This window comes from Dreissena polymorpha, chromosome 2 (assembly GCF_020536995.1).
Source record: "Dreissena polymorpha isolate Duluth1 chromosome 2, UMN_Dpol_1.0, whole genome shotgun sequence".
Taxonomy (NCBI): domain Eukaryota; kingdom Metazoa; phylum Mollusca; class Bivalvia; order Myida; family Dreissenidae; genus Dreissena; species Dreissena polymorpha.
The window spans coordinates 152,318,892-152,339,669 of NC_068356.1; the positions used below are offsets into that span (position 1 = coordinate 152,318,892).

At 32.1% G+C, this 20,778-nt stretch overlaps 2 protein-coding genes and 2 long non-coding RNA genes across 7 annotated transcripts in view; 2 read left to right on the forward strand and 2 right to left on the reverse strand.

Annotated features, from left to right (window-relative positions):
• Nucleotides 1-20,778, forward strand: part of LOC127869465 (uncharacterized) — a 314,131-nt gene that overhangs the window by 40,365 nt on the left and 252,988 nt on the right. The gene's annotated exons all lie outside the window — the stretch shown is intronic.
• LOC127869500 (uncharacterized) overlaps nucleotides 1-20,778 on the reverse strand; it is a 293,685-nt gene that overhangs the window by 2,558 nt on the left and 270,349 nt on the right. The gene's annotated exons all lie outside the window — the stretch shown is intronic.
• Nucleotides 5,277-6,581, reverse strand: LOC127869499 (uncharacterized). The gene is made up of 3 exons (XR_008044600.1): nucleotides 6,236-6,581; nucleotides 5,947-5,993; nucleotides 5,277-5,665 (listed from the first exon to the last, which is right to left on the reverse strand). It is a non-coding gene; the product is annotated as an uncharacterized LOC127869499 (long non-coding RNA).
• On the forward strand, nucleotides 9,705-15,242 carry LOC127869477 (putative nuclease HARBI1). Of its 3 annotated transcripts, none has more exons than XM_052412095.1 (5): nucleotides 9,705-9,958; nucleotides 10,514-10,615; nucleotides 11,937-12,080; nucleotides 12,487-12,741; nucleotides 13,007-15,242. In XM_052412095.1, exons 2-5 carry the CDS (start codon nucleotides 10,575-10,577, stop codon nucleotides 13,218-13,220), a joined length of 654 nt encoding a protein of 217 aa, XP_052268055.1. In that variant the 5' UTR covers nucleotides 9,705-9,958; nucleotides 10,514-10,574; the 3' UTR covers nucleotides 13,221-15,242. The 3 variants fall into 3 exon arrangements, with proteins under 3 accessions (XP_052268055.1, XP_052268054.1, XP_052268053.1); XM_052412094.1 differs by lacking the exon at nucleotides 9,705-9,958 and adding an exon at nucleotides 10,274-10,370; XM_052412093.1 differs by lacking the exon at nucleotides 9,705-9,958 and having other exon boundaries at nucleotides 10,387-10,615; nucleotides 11,848-12,080.

A 20,778-nucleotide genomic window follows, 5' to 3' on the forward strand; every position in this document is an offset into this window, starting at 1 on the left:
TACATGCATTAAGACAGACATACAGACATGAATACAGACAGACAGACAGTTACCATGTCAGCTGTGACTCGTCTTTCTTAAACAGATATCAAAACAAGTGATATATTGTGTTTATTTCCAATAAGCACATGAAAAGAAAGCAACTTACACGTATATTTAAGATCGGTATTAATATTCAAACAAAGCCTTCATTGCTTTATTTTACATATCTGATAAAACGTTATAATACACGTACTTTGCAAACATTAAACTGAGAATATAATTCCCAAAAAGCATAAATTACACACGTGAATTGTTCGCTAAATTGAAGTTAATTCATACTCGGTTAGGCGTCATAAATTTCAAGTTTATTGTTGGCAAGCTATACCACACAGTTGCTAAGATTCTTTTTTGATACGTATAAACATTATAAGTAAACAGGTTATGATTACACAATTGCAAAGAAATAATTTATTTTATATAATGACACTATGATACAAATGAACAGATAACTTAAAACCATACTTATATCCTATATTGAAGTCATACCTTTTTCGGTTGCAAATGAATATATATTTTCAGCGGGTATAGCCCTAAAAAAGTAACATATAACAATATAAAAGATACATATCACAAAAGATAACATGACAATCACAGTATGCGTGTCTGCTTTATACATGCATATGAACCGACATTAAACTTGGTCTCCGTGCGGCATAATTGAATGGTATTTCAATGCATAAAATGTGAAAGAATAATTGCTTACACGACGTCCGACTGCAGAGTTATACTTTCTCCAGTATCACGTGCTTGATATATAGATTATCCAATCAAAATGTATATGTATATGTAATATATATGCAGTAAAACATGAATGAGTAATTCGCAAACATGTTTATTAACATATTCATTCCATTTTTCATGCGAAAAAAAACCACCAGACAATTATGGCATTTTACATTAAGTGTTCTTCTGTATTAGTATTGAATTTTGCAGATTTAAATTTGTCGGGTGGATACTGGTTGTTGAATTTTAAATGACTTTAAATGACTTGACCAAATGGATAGTAAATTAAATTAAGCTTTAGTAATTATTATATATTAGTATAATAAATAAAACAAGAAGTGATGAATTATACCTTTTTTTCGCCTGAATCTGACGCATAGTTTCTTGCGGAAAATAATAGCGGTCATTCCAACATATATCAACAGGAAAGGTCCGGTTATCAGTAGTGCTAATTCTGTAAATGGCACTAGAACCAGTTGAAAATTTAAAATAAATAATTGTAATACTTGCTTGTCTTTCTAAAGCATGTGACAAAATAGGGCAATACTCGCAATAAAATGATTACAGCTTTGACCACAGTCTTTGTACAGTCAATGCGACGCATGGGGGGGGGGGGGTCAAATTGTATTTGATTGCAAGTTAAATTCTCATTGGTTAAATATTTACCAGAGCAAAACCTCATTGAAGCACGAGGAAACGAACAAAACGCAAGCATCAGAAACGTGCTGTTTTACCTTGATCATGAATCTAATATATGGAGAATTTAAGTGTTGCAATAGAAGTGGAAGCCGGAAGACAGTTTGAACTAAGATTAGTAATATATATATGACACACATGATAATACATATTTGACATCGGCTGAATCAACAATATAAAATTAAATCATACGATCACTGTTTTGTAATAGGCGAAGGCACGTTCATCGGACAATATTGGTGGGCAGTATTAGGCAGTTAACAATTTCATACCATTGTTGCTAGGAAGAAAATTGTTCAAAGTAGATTCCAAATGATTAGTAGTAATGCCGTCGGCTGTGGTTATAGTGGTAAATTGTGTCGAGTACAATTCTGCAAAATGGATGTACACGTTTAACCGTACAGAATCTTCTATGATGATATATTTATATACTGTATGTTTCAATTATGTATTTAATATTTCGTCATATGCTAAATACCTTTACCTAATTATCATTTATTGCTAAAGCGTCCATATACTACAAATTACATTTATCTTAAATAAAAACATTTGCACGTAAACTATGTGTTTTATATTGTCAATATCACGACTTGATTTAATTAACTTATGTTTAATTATAATCTCGTATATTTTGTTTAAATCATCTCTTTAACATATTGTATAAACACTTACAATATATCTAGCGTTTTTGTTTATAACACACAATACGATTATGCATTTGTCCTAAACTGTTTCTGTAGAATATACCTTCAAATGAGCTACTGTACAAATGACTTCCCTCTGAAATGGTTGTTTTTATTCCATCCAAATGCTCCAATGTTCTACTTTCTAGTATATGCGTCGAATATATTGAGGAACGATCACCTAGGACATAAAGTCATAACGTTATTGTGATGACCAAATACCGTGTTAAGAGGAGTGAATTTAACTAAGTCTGAATCGGATGTAACTTCAAGTGTTCACTCATATGACCATCGCGTGGTTGTGTCATCGTAATGACACACCAGTATGAGACCTAGTAACACGACTCTAATACAATAAAACAATAAACAGGTTTGATAAGGATTAGTTTTAAAATGCAATTATTTGTATACGCATGTATGCATCAATTGTTTCAAAGCAAAAAAAGCTATTTGTACCCTTTACGTATTATTAAGTACTAATGGGCAAATAAGTAAAACAGCTCTAAAATGAACAATGACATGCCAACTTATAAATAACGCAGGCTCTTGTCTTGTCGTAAAACATGAGAGTTTCAACAATATTATGTATGCTTGTCAGTATCATTTATATTTCGTAATTTCCAACGAAATTATGACAGAATCAATGTGTTTGTAAAACATAAGTGTGTAAACTTACAATAATACTCAATACAAATAATTTACTGTTAACTACACATACTTTTAACTGACAACCTTTTTAAAAAGCATTAAGAATAATAATAATAATAATATTGTCTGCTAACATCATTCAGTATTTTATAAAGAAATATTTACAATTAAATATAATATACTATGGGTTTCGTGCATGGGCATGATCATAATTATTGATTTATCATAAAATTAAATGCTTGGCATTTCTCAGTATTGGTAATTAGATTCACATCCAAACTGTCAATCAAGAAATTAAATTGACAACATTTGCCAGAGCTGTGTGTTATACAACGCAAATGTGTAAATTGTGTTATGTAGGTTATGGCTATTTGGAATTTTACTTGTGTCTTATCAGTTGGTATATCTGAAGTTGAGTGTTGCAGACACAGTATGATTACAGGTAAAAAATTATTTATTTACCAAATCGTATTTACAACATTATGTCCATCTTGAGCATCGACAAAAGACTCCTTGATATCAGAGTCAGATTCAGAAACACATGCAACATCAGCGTTAGCTTTTCTACAACTTCGTCGATTATGAAACATTTCGACAACGTATGGCATGATATCCCATTACAGGTTCTGAGGGGGTTTAACATTGACACAGGACTGGTGCAAGTCTTCTAGAACCCTAGAGCACAGTATATCTCAATGGACAGATGGGTGACTTATTCAGGACATCAGTGGGCTGACTTCTTCAGGACATCAGTTGGCGTCACCAGGGCTGTCTGCTTTCTCCCGTCCTGTTAACCATTTCCTTGAGAACGTACTGCAGGCGACCCTCCCAGACCACCACTCCTTCATCTTCATTGGATGCAGACCCATGTGAACTCCATATCTCACTAACATACTCGATGAAAAAGCAGGCGCATACGAGATGAAGTAAGCATATGGAAGTCGAAGATCATGGTGAACAGGACGAATAACATCAGTTCAGACATCACCATGAACTGCGAGAAGCTGGCATGAAGTATCCGCTTCAAGTTCTTGGGAGCAACCCTGTCTGAGGACGGTACCAGTACCGCGGACACACGGGAGCTCTGCTGCACTCTTACTGTTCTAATGCAAAACACGCTGAAGAGTTGCAGATGCGTTGTTGATTGAATCCAAAATATTGCCTATCTGAGAATCGGAATGTATTGACGATTCCGAACTACATTTGAATTATTGATTGGTATTTGACACTGTTCTTATATTCTAGCAAGCCAATATAATGATAGATTGATATTATTACTGACATGATAAAAGAGAGGATATACCGGTGCTTACAACACGCCTCAATTACAAGTATTTAACAATATGTTGGTATTTAAAGAGGCACGTCACCTTTATGTTTCAGATGGCGCTATTAAAGGTCGGTATTATATAACTTTTAGATTATTTTTTACGTTAACTCATGGTATATGTTATGTAATTTAAGTTGTACAGTAGAAGATTTCAAGTATGTATAACAAAAACATTGTCATATCAAGATCATAATTGCATTCATGTAGCTAAGATATCGATATTATCTCATAACAACTATGAAATGCGGATGATTTCAATAGACATTGATCGAAGTGTTAAACGATTTTGTGTCAATATAAAGACATTCGCATATGCCGCTGAATAACTTGGATTCACTATATTACATTGTTATGACTTTAAGACAGTTTAGTTTTCTTGCTTGGGCTTTTCGAGTTTAAAAATCAAATTATAGTGTTTTATAAACCGTGTTTAATATCGTTATTTGTCCTATTGTGTCACTGTGTTATCGCTAAACAGAAGACGTTGCCTGCACTGTAAAACATTATGAGCTCTGGTATTTGATATGTTAGACGACAGGTTAAATTTTTCCAGTTGTGGTTCTGATGATTGTCTACCATTAGTATACAGCCACGATGTTTTGTTGTTGTTTAATTTGTTTCATTATAATTACCTAGCATCAATTGATTGCGATATATCGTCGATAATGAAATGTTGGAGTTACACATAACACTATTTTTTAATCGATAATGTCACTGTAAGCGTGATAAGACCTGGTACCGGGTAAGCGAGAGGTAGTGGCTCTGAGTCACAACCTGTTACCACCAGGCTTCAGATGCATTTAAAACCAGTTTGTTTAAAATGAATATTACACTCTGTTTATTCCGTTATATTTGCAACCGTTTACATTTAAGACGTGATGACCGTGTCATCGGGGTTTTAAGAACTCGTGGCAGGCCCATACTCGTTCTAAGGTAAAACATGTTTTTTACTTCTACGTCTTTATTAACACGTTAAACCTTTTTTGGCCAATAATTAAAATATTAAATTGTAATAATATTCTAAAACATTAAGACACATTGAGTTTTTCTGATGATTGTATTCAAAAGTAAAACAAAAAGAACAAAGGACATAAAATAACAAATGAATCAAGCCGTTAGAGTCATACATTTCTTAAAAATAATGAAAGGTGCTTTTTACATCCAGTTTAACTTCGCTGAAAGTTCTTATGCGAGTGATTTCTGGTTTGTAACGTGCGATTCTGCAAAAAACATAACAACACATGGACTTCTTTATTTTAAGCAATAATTATATCCACATATGTGGTAGCATAAGAAAGATCACTGAAGATATAAAGCTTATCTCCCGCAGAGTCTTTGGATAGTATAATAAAAAAAACGAATAGAATCACGACTTGCACTTTTTTAACATTCCTCTACATGTACGAATCAATGAATATTTACGAGAAAATGGTTCAACCATGCTAAAATACAATTGAAAAAGGTAATGACAACACTGCCTCTATGTCATAAGTTTCCGGGTAAGGACAATCCTGTCGAAAGGCTACATTATAAGTTCTTCTGTCTGAAATGATAAGCAAACCAATATTGAAATTGTGCGCAAATACAAATCATACATGTTATTACAATAGTAGTACCATAAGACAACACAGTGAAGCTATTAAGCTTTCCCGGCTGGTTATTTGGATATATGGATTAGACAACAAATAATAAGAATGCAGACTTGCACGATTTTAGAAAGAAAAACAATTTACGAATGTATGCATATTTACGTAAAATACCTCCAACACGCGGATAGTATTTTACAGAATGTCAAGATGCAACAGTATCCAAATCATGAGTTACCTGTTCAGGAACATGCTGTTGAGAGGCTTTTGAATACGATCTTTTATCTGAAATTTTAAGCAAAACTAACTTTTTTATTCCACAAATAATAAATAAAGTGTAAATGCAAACAAAATATATCGTTATAGTTAAGATTTAACGATTTAATAGCAACATAAATTTATTGTGGCCATAAGGGACAAAACATTTAGTATGTTTTTATATTCAAAGGTATATACAATGGACTGAGGTGATGATTTAATGTGTTGTCTTCAAAAAAACGCGAATTAGAATAATGAAAGATACACACTTGCTCGCCGGTAGAGTTCTACTGCAACCTGCGACAATACAATCAGCACATGTATACATAAAGAAACAATAGCCAACGTCCTAAATGTTCGCCCGTCAGTTGTTTGTGTCTCGTTCGGTTTAGTCGTTTTATTTGATCCATTCGAACTCGCTTGTGTTTTTTCAACTGCAAATATCGATACGCACTTGAAATTATATACTGATAAAACTAGAATGACACCTCTCAGCAAGTAATATCTATCTTGTTTTATCGGCCGTTCCATGGTTAATTAATTACGTTATGATTTTCACTCGTTCACTATGGCGCTGTTGTTACAAATACAACTCACCGCCATTAATAAACATGACTTACTAACCGCGTGATCGCTGATTGGGTCGAAATTCCAAAATTTCAATGTTATTATGCAATTGAAACAACAAAGCAATGTGCACATGTAATACGATACCGTTTTCTCTAACTGGGATTTACTATTAATACTATTAATAATCATCATCATGCTTAATTTTTAAGGTATTATCATTATAATCATACTTTTCCTGCATACACCAGTATCCAAATTGGAAGTAGTATTGCTGTAGGAAAGACCACGATATATTTATACGACTTTTCACAAGAAAAAAATCAAGTATGATCTCAGGTTTTCGTTCGTGAGAAAATCAAATAAACTTTATTAAGAATTACCATGTTTTTTAATCATCTCGTCCTTCTCGCATGTTTTGTCTCTGTTTTGATAAATTAATAACTTTACTATCGCATTGTGTGTACGTGTGCAGTCATTTTAAACAATGTACAAAAGGATTTTAAAACCATTGTCGAAATATATTTAAGGAAGTTATCATGCGGAAAATAATAAATGTTATGTTGATATGGTATATGTACGACAACAACTTTGTCTTATTTCGAATTTATTTATCTTAGCAAACAACGTTCTTGCATTAGAGCATAACTTGTTTTTTATTTACGTTAAGATTTATTAATGAGAACAAATATCGTCCATGCATAAGTACATAACTAGTTTTAAACATAGTTTGAGTTTTAAAGTGCTTACCATGCACACGCTTTATCATAGTCAACACACTCTGTCGAACATACCAATATTGCTGAATATGTTATAGTAAATTGAGATTGCGGGAGAGTAAAACAACGTTTTAGCATTACCGATAGATCATAAATACACCATTTGCAATGAATAACACAGTCAGTTATTAAATTACTATCACAATTAACAGATTAACAGATCTGTTATAAACATATACTGATTACCAAATGAGTCTTGAAATCATTTATGATTAACCATCGAATGTTAATAGAATAAAGCAATGCCTCAGTATGACAAATCACAAATGATTAAGCAAAAGGATTGGTTTAAGCGGTTTGTATCACAAAAATACTACTCGCATATCATGTTACTTAATGTGAAATATTTCCCCATTTGAGTCAACGGGAAGAATAACACGTATGTGTCATTTGTCACGATACCAATCATTTCGTTGTGCAGTTTAACAATAAATGATACACTATAGAAGGGAAATTACATTTTCAATTTGAATTGATTTTGTTATCAATCAGCTTTCAAGTAAGCCGTTGTATTTCCTTATTAGTGTCCGCTCATCATTTATTGTAACAATTGCAAGCAAAAAGGCGAAGTCTTACATTTAATCTTGAACATTACACTTGTTTTAAGTGTTAGCTTTTAACGAGCCTTTGTGTTCTTTGCTAGCATCGTAAATTACATGTTCTTAAGAGGAAATTAACTCTTAAATTGAAATTTAACAATTTATTTAAATTCATCGCATACACATTCTTAGTGGTATTCACTCACCCTTAATAATCTGAATGACTGGAAGAGATAGAAAACAAGAAAATACATAAAACCATAGTAAACTAGTAAATTAATAAGCGTTTTCAATACATACTATAAATTTGGTTTCCGTCAGGAAAAGCATTCGAACCATGCATCGCATTTACTTATTAATACTAAATTTAAGTCTTTATATGCAAATGGCATGTGTCCGTTATTGCCTAAATCTAAATGCGATAATACACCGTTAGCCGGTCGATTGCTTTTAATAAAATTAACATATATCAAATAAATAAATATGAATAATTATAAATAATATTACTCATGAATATGATAACGTGATGTTTTTCATGTTCAAAATCAATTCCATTTTACGAAATCTTTCAACCGTTTCATAAAGATATCCACCTTCGTCGTGTGTAAACTTCTTAATACACATGAAAAAAATCCTATTTAAAAAAATGCAATTAATCATGAAATAGTTTTGGCCACGAAAACAATGGACAGTTTCTAAAAAATAAATAAATATTATATTGCATTAGTAAGCATAAGCTGTGTTGTTGTTTATTACCGGATCATCTATTTATACTACAATACCCCAAACTGTTTCGAAAACGGTTGAATGCCTTCATGAACGTTATTGTGGGATTGTATGATATCACCGCGTGAAGCTATCTAGTGCAAACATAACATTAACATATTAAATTACCCTGTTTGGCGAAACCGAAACTAGATATTTACTGACTAATATATCGCCTATATCCTGTCAAAGCACCTGCTACTTACACAGTTAAGAAACGATGATTTAAGCATTAAGTTAATAACATGCCGTGATTGTAGTATATTACACGTACAATCGTTAGTAAATTTAGCTCGATATTTTTGTGTATCATAACACTTATAGCGCTCTATTTGAGTTCACATTCAGTTTAGATCATTTATCATACCACCGCATTGATATCTGCCTGATATAATATTGCCTGATATATTTTTTTATATCATGGTCAACAGGAAGTTCTTATATCAGTCCTGTGTGGAGGATGGTCACATAACTCAGAATAATCTATAAAGTAATCACTTTTAGTAAAGTCGAATCAGATTCAACAAAACAAACAATTTGATACCAAGATGTAATGTATTTTAAACACAAAATGCAACACAAACAGCAAAATGTTTTTTTACAAATATTACGAGCGCTTGCTCATGACGTAATTATTAACACGTTAAACGACAAGTCATATTGTTTGCCTCTTAAACTGCAGGTTATAAGCGATTATGTAATTATTTCTTTATACTCGGGGACGTAGAGGTATGATAAACAGAATAACATGTCACTGTCCTCGCCGTTATAACATGCTAAGCCTTGCCTGATATATTACAAAATATTACAAAAAGATCAGGCACTAACCTGTTAAGTGAAACCCGTTCGGGTTTCATATATTTGTGTAATATCAAAGTAAATCAAAATGGTAGCAAAAGTAGGCCAGACAGTTTAATATGTATAATGAGTTTCCAATAAACTCCATAGGAGTTCACTTCCAAACACCAGGGGGCCGTTTCTTAGAACAACGTACGTTCAAAAATCATGCGTAAGTGCAAAACATTCAGTTAGTAGCGTTTCTATAAACTTCGTAAAGTTACGTTTACCGTAAGTTTGCACGTAAAGTTACGGTTGCTCAAAGGCTCACGTAACTCAGTTATTTTGCGTAAATATGGCGGCGTATGTACCGATATTTCGCAGACGCGAACGTCTTCCTCGAGTTTATAAGAAAAGAATCATCCCAATTGATGAATTAAGAGATTCGGAAATCGTCGAACGATATAGACTCACACGTGAAGCGATAATATATGTGCACAATTTGATCAAACACGATGTATCGGCATTCACTGAGCGCAACCATGCGTTGGATTCGATGACGAAGGTATTTGCTATTTTCTTATTTAAAACGCCATGTATTTATATCTCTAAGGTATAAGGAACGCTACAACTATTTAGTTTATGTAAACCCTTTATCTATATTTAGACCTTGTTATACTGTATGGCATGGGAAATTTCTGTAGCGGAAATCCTGGGTTGATTGTTGACGATTGTTGACAGACAAATGATGTTGTGAATACTGTAGGCGATATCGCGGATTTAAGTTTGGCTACACAAGAATTTCAACATGTTCGAAGCGATTGTTGTTATGATTTGTTCGATTTTCTTGACAATTCATTCAACTTTCGTTTTTAACATGGCTATATTCGTCACACGTTGAAAGTTCATCAAACTAACTCGACGAATGTTGAGTGAAAGTACTTTTATTGTTGGATAACTTTTTACTAGCTTATAAAGTAAGTGTGTTTACACATTTGTATAAATATCAATGGTTCAATCATACAGTAATATATGCACAAATTGATCGATCCATATGTCAACATCAGTTTACAAACTCTTAATTTTGTGTGGCACAAACTGTGTATTGTTATTGTTTTAGGTGCTAGTTACTTTGAGATACCTTGCGAAAGGCGATTTCTACAGTGAAGTCGGGGATCTACATGGGATCAGCAGGAGTTCTGTGTCGAGATCGATTACTGTGGTAAGAATATCATGAAAATATTATGTTGTCCTCACTGATTAAAGTGTACTGTACTTTTGTCTATTTTGTTTACAACCAGTCGCCAGCTCAGTTGATAGTTGCCTCTATTGTATACTGCAGTCAAGTCTCAAGTCCAAAACACTTGCCTTACTTTTCCAAATGGATATTGTCAAAATAACACTTGTTTCATACTGCAGAATTATAATATAACAAGAGATGTGTTTGTCAGAAACACAATGCCCCGTTCTGCACCGCTTTAAAGCCATATATTTGACCTTTTACCTTGAAGGATGACATTGACCTTGACCTTTCATCACTCAAAATGTGCAGCTCCATGAGATACACAGGCATGCCAAACATCAAGTTGCTGTCTGAAGCTACTTATAAGTTATAAGAATATTTCTAAACCTAAACTCAGAATTCGAAACCTAAACGCAGAACTTAAGTTCAATGTCAAGGTGAAAGGGGTAAAAATGTGTGTGCATATGGAAAGACCTTGTCCATATACACTTGCATACCAAATATGAAGTTTACATTTGAAGGGACATAACAGTTATAAGGGCTTTTAGAAACCTAAATGCAAAACCTAAATGCAAAGTGTGACGGAAAGACAGACAGACGGACGGTCCAATCACTATAAAACATGTAATAAAAGTTAGAACCGTTAATTAAAAAAACTGTAATTGTGTATTGAAAAGTAAGAACAATTCGTTTTTCTAAATTATCAATTAAAATTTAAAAAAAAATAAGATTCAATATCTTTTATTTTATTCTTTTTAATACAGTTACCATACAAACCAACATTTTTATAGTTTGATTGTGTTCATTCTTAATATTGACTGTCTGGAATTTTGAATTACTCATTTTAAATTAGTGTTGCTCTATTGGTCCTTGTTGGCTCGGGTACTACTCAAATGTACCCTGGGTACTCTTAAAGTATACTTCAATGTACCCCAAGAAAGCATAATATACTTAAATGTACCTGTGAATTATAACGTTAAGTTGGTCGTTGTTGGCTAATGTTTTCAAAATAATTGTGTTCATATTTATGTCAATATTTTGTCAAATGGCCGGCATATTATGGAAACACATACTCAAAAAGCAGGTTTTGTTCAAAGAGAATTTTGTTTCGTATTCCGAAGCGCATTTAACGACATCAGGTTTTGTGAGGAAATAAACAATTATAATGTAATTAGCCTTAAATAGGAGCTTAAAACTTTTTTTCTTGAGAGGTGGTGGCAGCGCTTGAAAAAAAAATGGACACAATCCATTTTCCAATAACAGCTGAAGACTTCAGAAGAGTCAAAACTGGTTTTTTTAGGCTGGGAAAAATTCCAAATGTTATTGGTGCTGTTGATGGAACCTTAATACCCATAATTGCACCAAGTGAGGCGGAGGAGGTGTATGTATGCCGGAAGGGCTACCATGCTATAAATGTTCAAGCGGTCGTGGACCATGAAATGAGGTACATTATTCTATGTTTGCAATTTATTATTTTTTTAACTATTCAAATACATGTATCTTTGTTCTTACCATAAACAGTTAATCATTGATAATAATGGATAAGGAATAGTTTGCCATTTTGTTGCTTAAACATTTAATGGTATGGGTTGCCTTTTCAGATCAGAATAAACAACAATAGCGAATATTAACTAAAGTAACAAATACATGTATACACCATAATTTATTGCATTCTTTCCATTTTGCATTACATAAATCAAGAAAATTCTCACACATGATACATATCATTTTTATGAAATAAACTGCAATATCATTATGCATGAACAATATATAAAACAATATTACTGTTGTTAAATATTCTTTATGATTTTGAAAGCCTATTTTAATAATTGATGAAATATATGTTACAGATTCACTGATGTTGTTGCCCAATGGCCAGGTTCAGTTCATGACAGCACAATCATGGAAAACTGTGCCTTGAAGCAGTGGCTGACAACTACTAACAACAACTGGCTGTTGGGCGACAGTGGTTATGGTTTAAAACCGTATCTACTAACACCAATTGGTACACCAAGTACACCATCAGAGGTTCTTTACAACAATGCCCATGTTAAAACCAGACTAGTGGTGGAGAGGGCATTTGGGATATTGAAATCCAGGTTTAGGCAAGTATATGTACACTTAAATAAATGTTACATGAAATTCAAACAATTGTTAGACAGTTATTAAATTATAACAGTTAACATTTAAGGGTACTATATTGTACAAATTAGAAAAAAAACTATTTAGTTTATTTTAAAGCTGTTTACATTTTGTAAATCATTGTTATAATATACAATAAACAATTTTTAACAACAAATTTCAGTTTGGCAATATGTCATGTTGATTTTAAATTTTAAATTACTAAAACAAGCAATATTGCCTTTATAGATGTTTACACAAAAGTGGAGGATGCCTCTTAGTTAAGCCCTCAAAAGCTGCACAAATTGTAAGTGTATGTATGAGATTACATAATCTGTGCAAGGAAATGAATGTTCCAGCCCCACTTGTCTTGGAGGATGACGACCATGACGAACAGCTGTTTGATGGGCCACTTAATGGCAATGGCGTGCAAACGCGGCAAAGTGTAGTCAATTTATTTTAAAACTTAATGAAGTTGATGAAACAGCTCAGTGAGTCAGTGAGTCATGTATTAACAAGAACAATGTATAACTAAACCATAAAACATCATATCCAATGGATCTGTTACACGTTTTAATACAAAATGTGATTTTATGTATTGAATATTTGAACTATGTATTTGTAATATGTCAATGGGCTAATTAACGCTTGATTGGTCATTGTCGGCTCGGGTACTACTTACATGTACCCCGTGTACTCTTAAGTATACTTACATGTACCCCGGGTACGGTAAATATACTAAAACGTACCCGGGAAATTTAAAGCTTAATCGGTCGTGGTCGGCTTTTTTTTAAATTAAATATATTCACATTTATGTTAAATTTCTGTAAAATGGCCTCTATATTATCGAAACTCATACTCACAAAGCATGTTGACGCAGTTTTTAAAAAAAGAGAAGTTTGTTTAAGATTTTCGGTAGCGCGTTTTACGACATCGGATTTAAGGCGGGAATACAACTCGGGTACAGTCTAATGTCGACCGGGTACGATTAAGTATATTTACCGTACCCGGGGTACATGTAAGTATACTTAAGAGTACCCTGGGTACACGTAAGTAGTAACCGAGGCGACAATGACCAATGGAGCCTAATTAACATGTACTTGTTCATAGATAAGATAACAATAGTTTTGTTAAGAATTGGCATTTTGAAAATTCTTTGTTTAAGATACATTAATCATTCTTCATTATTGTATGATAGTGATTTTTAAATTAAAGTTGTTCACAATCATTTTTGCATTACATATGATGCATATGACTAATCAAACAAAAACAATAACTATGCTAATATGTAAAGAATATAAACTATTGTTACGGGTTGCAAGAGGCCAAAGTAGTGACATTGCTTATAGAGCTGATAAAGCTATTTATGTTATGCAGCTCATCTCTAATGTCTGCCTGAACTTGCAACTGCTGGCGCATTATCTCCAGTTTTTGTTCTTTCAAAGCCAGTTTTTGCTCTTCCACAGCCAAAATTCGCTCTACATCTGAAATACATTCACAATTTTGTTTGCATGTATGTGATAGCAATACTTTTAGCTGGACTAATCACTGAATAGTTCCAGCTAAAATATTTACCTACATGTTGGTATCTGACATACATGCACAACCTTCATATATTTGTTTTCTACGACATGTATTCGATTGAAATTACTTACATGTGTTTCGGGTCATTGTTAGAGGTCAATGATCAAGCTCTATAAATCTAACATGCAATTTAGCAGAGTTATTTCATACTGTGCTAAGATTAAGATTTGCATGTTAAAGCTCGTTCACTCTCAGACATGAAAACAAGTCATAACATGAAGTTTCATTTATGACCAGTCTTTTGAGGGTCAAAATCACTGTTGCTTAAATTATATATAAATTTTGTGTTTTATAAATTATATTAGGATGAAGCTCTTGAGCTGAAATTTTGAGTGTAGATAGGTTACATGTATATCTAGTGAGGGAATATATTTTGGGCAGCAGGGTCACAATTAATGTTTACAAACACAAAATAAGTGTCCAGTCAATAACTTTACTTTGAAATTTCTGAGTAGGCAGTTTTTATGCAGACCTTGATTATGGAGTAAATTAAATTCAGCTGAATAAATTATTGAACAATGTGAAAATATTATTTTTTTGAATTGTAGAATTTTTCATTTATTAAAAAAAATATCAATTAGTTTCTTTCATATTTTTATAGCAACTAAAGATATTTACTTTAAAATTTGTCATTTTGGTCATTATATTATTATACGACTTACAGAAAAATTGCATCCTAACACCAAAATGAAACAATAAAATTTAAATAAAATAAATAATTTTTTGTAATGACATATAGTATTGTCAGTTTGTTCTTACATGTTCCACATCTGTTGTTGTTATTATCTCTGCTTGTTTTTCTACCTGCAATATAAATGTGCAGCATTAGTATAAGCACTCTATGTCAATATTTAAATAATTATCTGTTCATGTGTTTGATTATAGTGCAATACAATGTGTTTTTAAATACCAAGTGGGTATATTAAATTGTTGAAACAACAAGAATGTGTTTGGTTTTGAATATTTATTAAATTTTGGCCATATCTTCAGTATGTAACATGCCATTTGTACAAAAACAAATATATAAGTAAAAAAAATTGAAATAATCAAATTTTTGCTTATAAATATGTTTTTGTATTTTAATTAAAAATTATTTAAAAGAAAAATGCTTGCTCCAAATATTAAACACCTATTTTATACATATACCTTAGATTGGGGTGGTGAAATGGATGGGGTGTTTGCCTAGCGATCGGGAGTTGGTAGGTTGGATTCCTACTCAGGGAGCGTTCATTAGCTCATCCATATAAAGACACCAAGTACTGGTTCTTCCCAGGAAACGTACTTTACCATATCTGCCTTTAATAAGCCTTCCCGTAATAGTCAGTAATTGACGTAGGAAGTATGAATTATAAGTACCTTTTTCTGGTGCACTTCTTTTTTCAACGTCCGCATTCTTCCTCTTTGAAGATGTGCTTGCAGATATTGATGACTCTGGAGATTATGTTAATAAAGATTGCCAATTACATTTGAATAAACAAGATGTTTAAAGAAAATCTTTGTTAATATATTATTGTTCATGGCATTATGTTACTCATCCTCAAACATGCCTGTCCACAATTGGGTTCAAACAAGGGACCTCCCTGTCACAAGGCTTACAATCTTTCTCATCGCTATAAAGGTCAGGTCATACAGCATGGCATTACATGTACTTCTTATAGCTCAACCTACTGCAATTATATGTATATCATGTTTTATATAAATATTTAATAGTTTTAATTATATATCATTATAATGTCATTTTTTGGAATAAAACTTTTCATGAAAGGATTTAACTTGCTGTAAATGCTTTTATTTATTTTAAAACAATATAACCACTGCAAAAATCAAATATTATGTATGTTTAAGCAATACCTTTGTTAATTGCACTTTCTTTTTCATAGTTTTTCATTGTTTTTTCTTGCAATGAAGCTGTTCCATCTGATTATAAAACATGTCCATATTAAATTTTTAAATACTATTATGTATTAAATAAAAATGCATCATAAGCATTGTGAAAAATGCATCATAAGCATTGTGAAAGACAATCTGGTTTAAGTTATGGCTTAAATTAAGAATATCACACTGTCTTATATATTTACTGGTATGTGAAATAATTTAGCATATTAAATTAAACATGTTAATTTATATAAAAGCAAACACAAATTTAACGTATAATTGCAGAGAGGTAATACAAGTAAATATACTTTCTTTGGCTATAAAATGTGAAGATAACAAATCATAAGCTATTACATGTGTGTGTATATATATTAAGGAGGTTGAAGAAAGGAAATATATAGTGGGAGAAAAACATTAAAGTATTTGCAAATACCTTCAGAAAGTTCTTTGTCTTCTGCATTAAAGGTCGTCTAAACTGAAAATGTATGGTATATTTGATTAATTTTTAATCTTTCATTTTGCTAATGAGTGAAAACTTAGGAACTAATTTAGTATAAATAAAACAAACAGATATAATGAATTTAATATTTAAAATAAATGAGGTTTCAATATATATATAACGTTACAAAGTGTAACATATTATTTAGCAACACAAATGTAATGTATTGCAATTTTATTTGATATTTGTTATATTACAATTGATGAAACTATAGTGATTTGAAGATATATTACCTTTGAAGTTATCAATTCCTGGAAAACCTTCTATTGAGACCTTGGGAAGTGCACTCAGTAGCTATTTAAAATGTGTAGAACATTTGTACACACAAATATAAAAAATGAAATGGCTTTTACGCAGGTATAATAAAGAAAACAATAAATATATATGACTATTTTGATTTTTTACATATATAAGTATTTAGATAAGTAAACAATAAACTAGAATAAAAAATGACATATTACATCATTTACATCTACTTACTGGGTTTGAGTGCATTAATTATTTTATATTAGGTCATGTTAATTAAGAAACATGTACATGTAAATCAGTAGGTGTACCTTTTCCTGCCAATCTTTTAGATCAGCGATGGCTGGACCTCCCCCTGTAGCCCGAGCTTCTCTTAATCTTTTTCTTTCCAGCTGCCTGACATCTGTTTTGATGTCAGACAGCTTCTTTTTTACTTCCTCCACTGACCTTTGCGTGAGGGACTGGCTGTTGATACTGCAACGTTTAATTAAAGGGGTACCTCAAAATTATGTTTTTAATACGTAGAAGTAGATATGCCATAGATCTATATATATGTTGGTAGTTGAGACGTCTCTGTAGTCGCTTTTTCTTATTTTAAACAGAAGACGACAAATAAAATATTTAAACCATTAAATCTTGATATTCCTACAAATGCACTATTGATGATATGTAAATGTTAGAATTAAAATCATAAAAGTGTGGCTATAAATACTGTATGCAAAATGCAAAGTAGCAAACTACTGTAAGTTTAACAACATTTACCTTTCTGTAAGATTTTCGTAAAGCTCGAGCTTTACTTTAGTTGTCAATTGATTCGACAACTTTCCTTCTAACACCTCTTGATACTCAACGAAACCGTCTACTAACGCGTTAATCTCATTCGCCGACCAATTCATCTTTCTTTTCTTCGCTGCTTCCATTTTTCAAGTCATCGTTTTACACGGGAAACGACACTATCAAATGTTCTCTATAAGGTCCGCGCAATCACACGACTTCTGTTTAGAGATTATTCTAGCATAGCAACTAAGTTTTCGGCTACGTTCGGTTTATAGAAACGCACTTACGCATTCGGAAAATTGTACGTAACTTTATACGTACGTACATTTTCGTCCGTAAAGTTACGCATTGTACCAGAAACGGCCCCCAGGACTGCACACACCATAACATGTGTTTAATTGTATTTACTATATTAACTAATGACAATACAGTCATATAGGACAAACGGGGACGTTTAGTTTTACCCAACTTCAGTCTTACTGTAACGCCGGTTGCGCTATCATTTTGTTATCATATTATCAACGCGATGAATATTATATAACAAATGCCACTAAGCACAATTGAAAATATGAAGCCAACCCGTCCTATATAGATTTTGTCCGATTATATGCAAAAAATATATTGTATCGCATAATTTGAACGACATGTTATGTCATGAAATAGGAGGAAACATATTAATATACACATATAATTGTAGAAATGAGTTTTGTATGTGAGACCTGTTTTTAGACGTTAGCTTCATTTAGCATTTAATATGTTACTAATGGATAATTATATATTTAAAACATTTTATTAAAACAACGTATAGATTATTTAATTGAAAACATAAAATAAATCGAATGCTATATTGTGTTATAAATCACGCATATAGCACAATTCAAATAACTCAAAATAACTTAAGATATCAGCTTGAGACTTCATATGTTGTTGTTTCAAATCATTGTATGCATATTGAAATAATTGACCTTTAACGCTCTAGCACTTCTGGACCAAGTGAGGGTCTGTTTAAATAATGGTACAAGTGTTCATGTTAATATGTGTATATTATCTTATAATTTGTCTTTAGCACATTGCGTTATCTTCTGCTCGAAACAATAATTTTATTAAAACATAATCTGGTATTTGATAAAAAGATGGGTATGTTCAATTAGTCGACTACAGACTGGTCGATTGTGTGAGCACACATGAATGTAACACCAGCTTGTGTCGCATTTCCAGCACATAGTCATCAGACACAAATATGTTAAGCTATCAAAATATTTTGATCAACATATTTGTAAATACAGGTGACTATTGTTGTTGACTTGTAGAACTAGTAAAGAAACGGTTTAAAATCCTGCACTCTAAAGGGCAGGCGCGTTATTGTGAAAATTGATGAACTTCGGTATTCATTTCCTGCTATGGGTGCTTAAAACTATACATCTGTCAACCTGTCAACCTGTCAACCTGTCAAGATAGCATTAAATTCACAGACCTGATACTTGGCATTCATTATCAGATACCTAGCAAGAACAATTTCGATCGTGCTGTATTGTTCAATGATTTTTTTCATTTAAAGATACTATTTTAAGAGAATCAATATATTAAGAGTGATAATAATTATGTAAGATCATGGTTCATATATCATAAATAAATTGAGACAAAGTTCCATAAGATTCTTTAGAGTGATGTCCTTCATTTATGATAATAGGCCATAAATCGTGAACCAGTTGGGACAAATCATTTTCTATTTGATATAAACAAGTGATGTATTTTGATCATATTCCAAATTGAACAGAATCTCCATTTTATTAAATACTTTAGATTTTTATTTTAATATTTGAGTAGTATACACCATGATTAATATGCGAATATTAATTACACCATCAATTACTCGTGATCATAGAAAAATATATTTTCACTCGTGGCTACGCCACTCGTGAAAATATAAATTTCTATGATCACTCGTGAATTAAATTCGATATGCTACCGAAACCAACAAATATCCCATATAACTTATTGCAACTATGTCCCCATTTTTTTAGGCAAACACGCTTTTTGTTGGTTTGATTTCAAACATTTCCATGATATCTTTAAGCCATTTCAATGTAAGGTATTATTTGCACCGAATACTTTGCATAAAATACAGAAAATGAAACACAAATTAAAAACATACAGGATTATCATAATAATTATCCGAGTACTTACAATAATGCTAGTTGTGGGGTATCAACTGGAATAACAAAAGTGTATTTCCTCCTCTTTACGAGAGTGTTTCTCTACACCAGTCTTATGTTTAAGGTAGCGCACCTCTAATGATTTCCCGCGATTTCTTCGAAGGTTGAAGAGCCTACTATTGGGTGCCGTAGCCTAGTGGTTAAGGCGATAGATTAGAAATCTTTGGGATATTCCCGCGCAGGTTCGAATCCTGCCGACGACGTATACTTTCTTGCGACGCGTTTTATTTATTTTCTAACGTAATTTGATTTAATATGGCATATAAGCTATATTTATTGTTAAATATGTTGCAATTTTTATGCACATTCTTCAATTATTAAAATTTAAACAACGTTATGGCGAAATTGGGTGATTTACTGTTGAAAATACGAACCATGCATGTTGCATTTTTATTTTTATTTCAAAAAGTAAACGGTAAATCTGTCTAGTTCTTGGTATTTTTGCTGTATATAGTGTTTCTATAAAAACTAATTTTAAAATATGACTTAAATGATACTATTTTGAATTTTATGACATTTTGTTTTTAACCGACCCAATTTTTACTTGGCTGAAATCACTTACATTTCATGGCGCTCTTCCATAGATACAAATTTGTAAAAAATAAATGTCTGTAAAAGAATACTTATTTCACCTTGTTTAAACTTTAAACACCTTTACAGCATCTGTACACACCAACTGCATGCCCATATTTGAAAATTTGAATGAATTATGGAACTTTTATATACCCCAGGGGTGAAAATAAACTGGACAAAAGCCGAGCGTGGGGGTGGTTTTGAAAAAATCGGTATATTTTTTTTAAAAAGCATGGAAAGCCTACCTACAA

Coding starts and splice junctions, on each gene's coding strand:
- LOC127869477 (XM_052412093.1), top strand. CDS start 11,872: ATGGACACAATCCATTTTCCAATAACAGCTGAAGACTTCAGAAGAGTC. Junction 12,081..12,486: donor GTCGTGGACCATGAAATGAG/GTACATTATTCT, acceptor TATATGTTACAG/ATTCACTGATGTTGTTGCCC. Junction 12,742..13,006: donor ATATTGAAATCCAGGTTTAG/GCAAGTATATGT, acceptor TTGCCTTTATAG/ATGTTTACACAAAAGTGGAG.